Source organism: Enhydra lutris, unplaced genomic scaffold (assembly GCF_002288905.1).
Source record: "Enhydra lutris kenyoni isolate GAN:26980312 unplaced genomic scaffold, ASM228890v2 scaffoldscaffold45, whole genome shotgun sequence".
Taxonomy (NCBI): Eukaryota; Metazoa; Chordata; class Mammalia; order Carnivora; family Mustelidae; genus Enhydra; species Enhydra lutris.
In genome coordinates, this window is record NW_019154129.1 from 1046780 (window position 1) to 1053357 (window position 6578).

Genomic DNA, 6578 nt, shown 5'->3' on the forward strand with positions numbered 1-6578 from the left:
AGAGCCAGGCTTTGGGTCAGAGAGACTGGAGCCTTCAATTTACAACAGTGAGGTGATCTTGGACACTGTGCCTCTGAGCCTCAGTTTTCCCATCTATAAACAGGGAAATTAGTAGCGGCTGTATGAAAGGTGGTTGTTCAGATTTGAACAAGACAATAAAAGTAAAGTGCTTGGCTGAATCTCCAGGGGATAGGAAACACTCAGAATCTGCTGGGCATTATTAGCTCCACTTGCACTGGGGTAAGGCTATGTTTCTCAATCTTTTTTTCATTACTGGCCCCCTAAGAAGTCTTTTTAGATATTTCTTCCCCATTACCTTCTCCTATGAAATTTTAATACTACAGATATACTGTGTGTCTGCTTATATATGTGTGTTGGTGCTTTACATATTAAAAGAGGAAGACTGGGGCGCCTGGGTGGCTCAGTGGGTTAAGCCTCTGCCTTCGGCTCAGGTCATGATCTCAGGGTCCTGAGATTGAGCCCCCGCATCACTCAGCAGGGAGCCTGCATCCCCCGCCCCCCTCTCTGCCTGCCTCTTTGCCTACTTGTGATCTCTCTCTCTCTGTCAAATAAATAAAATCTTTAAAAAAAAAAAAAAGAGGGGGACGCCTGGGTGGCTCAGTTGGTTAAGCAGCTGCCTTCAGCTCAGGTCATGATCCCAGTGTCCTGGGATCAAGTCCCACATCGGGCTCCTGGCTTGGCGGGGAGCCTGCTTCTCCCTCTGCCTCTGCCTGCCATTCTGTCTGCCTGTGCTCGCTCTCTCTCCCTCTCTCTCTGTGACAAATAAATAAATAAAATCTTAAAAAAAAAAAAAAAGAGGAAGAATTTTCTGGTCTTTCAAGAAAAAATTTTACCAGGGCACCTGGGTTGAGTGGCTCAGTTGGTTGAGTGTCCAACTCTTGGTTTGGACTCAAGTCATGATCTCAGGATCTGAGGATCAAGCTCTGTGTCAAGCTCTGTGCTCACGTAGACTCCCTTCTGAGCACACTCAAGTGTGCACTCTCTCTCTCAAATAAATAAATAAATCTTTAAAAAAAAAAAGAGTAAATTTTACACCCTTGTGATTTATATTGCCCCCCATTGAGAATGCATGACGTAAAGTTTTGGAGGAGCCCAAATGAACATTTTCTATGCAAATGTGTACTAGTCAGTGTTTTCCACCAGTGTATGACAATGCATCCCATCCCCTCCTCTCCATCTGCTTCAAACTCCTCCCCATCCACCCTCTCAGGCATAAGGAATCCTCCATTTACACCAACCAGAACTTGGGTCCCTTTCCGTTCTTGGTTGAACACTCCTCTTCCCTGGACCCACTGGCTCTATATTTCTATACTATTGATTCTCGTATAATGAAATGGCTCCCTTTACTCAAAAGCAAGTCCCTATTCCCTGCTGGAGGATAAGAACTTTAGCATGTCTTTTGCCTCACAGAGCAGAACTTCTACACACAGCAGATTCTGAGGACAACATGTTTGTTCACATATGAAGAGTCTGCTTGCTATTTTTCTTTTTTCAGTCTTGACATGCTGGTGTCACCCACCCTTATGCTTTAAGTAACATGAGGACAGAGCTCCCTCTTACTCACTTTGTCCCCCAGTAGCTTCTGAATACTCACATGCTGACTGTCTGAACAGCACAGCCTGAATCCAGCCCACAAGTGATTTTGTTTGCCTAGTTCAGTGTTTTAATTTTTTTTCTTTATTTTTGAGCATGTAAAAATCAGGAGGTTTTAGAAAAATCTGAGGATTTGGCCATACTGAGCCCACATTCCCCCATAACCCCAATGGGCCGAATCTGAACATCAGTCACCTCACGTGGGCATAGCATATGCACACTCATTTTTTTCATAATCCCTAGCCAGGCCACTTTGACAAGTGATGATACTGCTGTCTTTCTAGTCCCTCAATGTTCAAACTCTGTACAGTGGACATTTGAATGGGAAGGGATAAACCAATTCTCTTCCTAGAACTTTTAAATAACCGCTCCCCTAAAAGCCCACCGATATGACTTCCTTCCCAGGAAATGATCTTCATCTTAACAAATGCTTACCATAACCATCGCCAGGAGCCCTTGGCACAGAGCTGTCGTATGGATTTGCCATCCCCATGGATTTCATTGCAATGCTTTCAGGGTAATCCTCATTCTCTCTCCCAAGGATGCCCAAGGGGCCATCACCCCTCTGACGAAATGAGGGCTGGATTGAAGATGTTCTGCTGAGCACCCTGAAATCCCAAAATGATGGATTAAGATTCACCCAGGAGCATAGTAAGGACAGTCATCCATTCATCTTTCATCCATCCATGGATCCATTCATTCCTTCCACATACGCTGACTGAATGCCAACTATGTGTTAGGCAAGGTCTAGGGGGTGAGAACACAAAGATAAAAACACCAGGTCTCTACCCTCAAGAAACTCTCAGTCCAGTCTGGCAGAGCTTCTGAGACACATTTAAGCAATTATAATAAAGCAGTAACTGGTGAGTACCTAAAGACAGGCCCAGGGAGTTCAGAAAAAAGAGAAAAGAATTCTGGCAAGCAGTTTGGAGGGAAATCTACATGGAAAAGAAACATCACAGATGGGATTTGAAGGATAAATTCTTATATAAAGATTTAGGAGGAAAGCATTCCAAGGATAAAGAACAGCATAAATGAAGGTGTGAGCCCATAAAAAGAAGTGATGAATATATAAAGGGAATACTTCAAAAATCAATTAACCTGGAGCAATGGTCTCAATTTTAGGTACATGCCAATTCCCAGTCCCTGCCCCCAGACAATGGCATCAGAAGCTTTGAGAGTTGGGTCCAGGCAGCTATATTATTTTTAAAGTTTCCCAGGTAATCAGGTGATTCTAAGGCTCAGTCCGGGTCAAGAACCACTGTATTAGAGGTAGGGAGGGGATATGGGTAGTAAGGAGATGGGAGGAAGTCAGTCAGGTAGGACTTTGGAAGCACTTTACATTAGACCAGTGCATTCTCTTTCTCAAACATTTTCATGAGGCTCCTGGGTGGCTCAGTGGGTTAAGCCTCTGCCTTTGGTTCAGGTCATGATCTCAGGGTCCTGGGATTGAACCCCATATTGGGCTCTCTGCTCAGCAGAGAGTCTGCTTCCCCCTCTCTCTGCCTGCCTCTCTGTCTACTTGTGATCTCTGTCAAATAAATAAATAAAATCTTTTATTAAAAATTTAAAAAAATAACATTTTCATAAGCAAAGCAGTGTGGCCTTTTTTCCAAAGGTTATGGAGAACCATGGAAGATCAGAAACAAAGGAGTGAGAGAATCAAAGATATATCTTGAAATGATGAATCAGGCAGTGGGGGATAAGACCAAGGAGGCCACTTTGATCTGGTTCTGTTAATCCTCCTACTTAGATTCTGAAGACATTTGACCCTACTGCAAACCCAAATCTCACATCCTTCCTTATTCCTCAAGATAAATACAAGCCAGTACCTTTTGTTGAATTTATAAATATCACTAGTAGAACAGGTACATGCCAAATGAGATTCATATTGGTTAAATTTTCATAGGGTATAATTTTTTATAGATTAAAAATAACCTGACTAAAGAATCACATCTTACTGGCAACAGGAACATCAAAAACTTAACCCAGAAAAAAATCAGATTTGGTAGAACTACATCATCCAAACTAACACTGTCAATGTCCAGTACTGTCCTTAGTAAAATCTGTCAATGACCAAAGATTGCTGGAAGACTAAAAAGATCTTTGACAAAATTTAGATCTATAAAATTTGAACTACGAAACATTGGACTTAGTTTTTTAGAATGAACTTAAAGGAATACCAACAATGTGGGAAACTATGACTCATAAAATTTGATGAATATAACAACAAGGTAGAAGATTATTAAACTAATTCTGCCATAAACATGAAAAGTGATCAATTCAGATGACAACAATTACAGTAAAATTAAAATGAAAGTGGAAAAAATCGGGGCACCTGGGTGGCTGAGTGGGTTAAAGCCTCTGCCTTCGGCTCAGGTCATGATCCCAGGGTCCTGGGATCGAGTCCCGCATCGGGCTCTCTGCTCAGCAGGGAGCCTGCTTCCCTTCCTCTCTCTCTGCCTGCCTCTCTGCCTACTTGTGATCTCTGTCAAATAAATAAGTAAAATCTTTTTTTTAAAAAAAAGTGGAAAAAATCAGGACTGTTACAAACACCTTGAATTTAAAAAAAAAATTGAGGCATTAAATTGAGTTCATGGACTTAGACCTTCAAAGGAGTTTCTTGGTTAAAAATGAATTCCTGTGGATATAATTCTGGTTATAATTCTGGTTTGGGTTCATAACTATCAAGTATTAACCCTAACTTTATTGGCAAAGTATCAGGGTCAAAACAGTGGGAATCTAAATGTCTTGTATGGATTATAGGAATAGGCGGAAGACTGCAGAGGTTGCTATCCAAGCAAGAGATGATGAAAGATTCTGTTCAGGTAAGAGCTTGAAAGCTCAGGCTGAAAGTTCATGGCCCAGGTAAGGTCTACAGATAGGTATGAAAGTTTCCTACAACTTCAGGTCACAGAAACCATCTTACATGTCCCTAACCCCAACAACACCAATCAGGTTCCACTGGCTTGATGATTTAGCATTCAGCCCCCACCCCAATGGAGGGAGATGTTTGCACTTACTCTCTGGTTATTTCTGAAGTCTCAGGAGAGCCATAACCATGATCATCCTCAGCAACTGGGTAATCAGGCTTCCCCCAAAAGTCTGGAGTGTTCTGATAGTCCTCAGCATTGGGATAGTCTGGTTCCCCGAAAAAGTTTGGAGGGTTAAGTTGATTCTCGGCTCCTGGATAGTCAGGCTCTCCCAGAGTGTCTATGTATGGATTGATTCTGGAGCCAGCATATTCTGGATTCCTTCTGGAACTGAGATGGTTGGAATTTTCTCTGAAGCCAGAACGGTTAGAGTTTCCCTGAGCTCCAGGGTAGTCTGGTTCTCCGAAAGAGTCAAGATAATCAGGATTTGTTCTGGAGCCTGCATAGTTTCCACTCCTTCTGGAACCTGCAAAGTCAGAATTCTGCTGGGATTCAGAGTAGTCTGGCTCTCTGGATGAGCCTGGATTGTATGGTTTTCTCCAAGATCCAATATAATCTGGCTCTGACAAAGATGTGTGATAATCTGAACTTCTTGAGCCAGCAGAGAATGGATTGCTTCTGGTGCCAGACTGGTCTGGATTACTCTGAGATCCTGGATAATCTGGTTCTGCTAGAGACTCGGGATAGTCTGGACTTGTTCTGTAGTCTGTAGAGTATGGTTTGCTTCTGGCGCTAGGGTACCCTGAGTTGTTTGGAGAATATGAAGAATCTGGATAATCCTGAGTTTTCAAATGTCCCCATGTACGGTTCCGAGATCGTGAATAGTCAGGGTAATCTGGATCTTCCTCATACCCTTTATTACTGTAGTAGGCAGACATATTGGCACAGATTCCTCACCCTGGAGTGTTAAAATGTTCTTGCATTTGAGTTACTCGGGGATCTTTTTCTTTTTTTAATCTGAAAAGCAAAAGGAAGTAAAAGTTCAGATTTTTTTTTCTTCCCTGCCAAGATCACTGGTTATCTTCCACTATCTATTCTCCTTTCTTTCACAGTCAAGTACACAGCTGCCCAGAATCAGGACTATGTTTCCTAGTCTCTTATGCACCAAGATGTGACCAGAAGAGTGGACAATGGGACGTGAGCAGAAGCAATAAATATAACTACCAGGTTTGTGCTGTTTATGACAAGGGGCAATTCTCCTTTTCTCAGTCTTCTTATTTACCTCCTGTGGGCTAGAATGTGGAAATGATAGTGTGGCATCTTGGGTCACGGATACAAAAGCGGTACCCACCGTAGGGATCATAGCACAACAGATGGAAGAAGCCTGGTTGCTGATGACATCACAGATCAGTGCCAGCATATCAGCTTGGGCTTTATGTTAAAAAAAAAAAAAAAAAAAAAAAAAAAAGGAAAGAAAAGAAAAAGAAAAAGAAACTTTATCTTACATAAACTACTGTTTTGAGGGGTCTCTGATACATGTAGCCAAACTTAGATCTTAGAATCACTATATTCCTTTGGTTGTAGGGGGAGCAAAACAATAAACCAAAAGACTGGAAGAAACAAGGACTTTTTAAGCACTTTGAATGCACTTGTGGTTGTAGGACTGATTAAAGCATAAATATGAATGCACAAAGGAAGAACAGCTACTGGTAACTGGGTAACTGGTAACTGAGGAATTGGGTAAGAAGACAATTGCTACCACCCCTTCCAGTTTGTAAATATGATTTTGTGAGTTCTTTGAGCTCTACTCTATAGATATTGTATACTTTCCAAATCAGAAATAGTTGGATTTAAATTTTGAAGTGCACTAGATATATGTTGCTTTTACTAGTTTATTACTCATTTTCCCTTCTTTTGGCTTCAATGCCTTGATTTTCTTGGGGGCATCTGCCCCCCCATTCCTCACTTCAAGAACAGTCACATGATGCAGGCCTAGTCAATCACTGTCCACCATGCCCCTGGCCACAGGGTTTGGTTCAGGAATGGGCACATAACCCAGACTGGTCCTCCAGGGCCTTGACTGGATTAACT

At 42.0% G+C, this 6578-nt stretch overlaps 1 protein-coding gene across 1 annotated transcript in view; it reads right to left on the reverse strand.

The window, feature by feature from the left end:
• Positions 1-5425, reverse strand: part of LOC111156177 (transmembrane channel like 5) — a 49622-nt gene extending 44197 nt beyond the window's left edge. The window contains exons 1-2 of the mRNA XM_022516892.1: positions 4638-5425; positions 2050-2222 (exon numbers count right to left, since the gene is read on the reverse strand). Of these exons, the coding sequence (XP_022372600.1) occupies positions 2050-2222; positions 4638-5425 (961 nt within the window). The remainder of the gene's footprint in view (positions 1-2049; positions 2223-4637) is intronic.
• Between the last annotated feature and the right edge of the window lie 1153 nt (positions 5426-6578).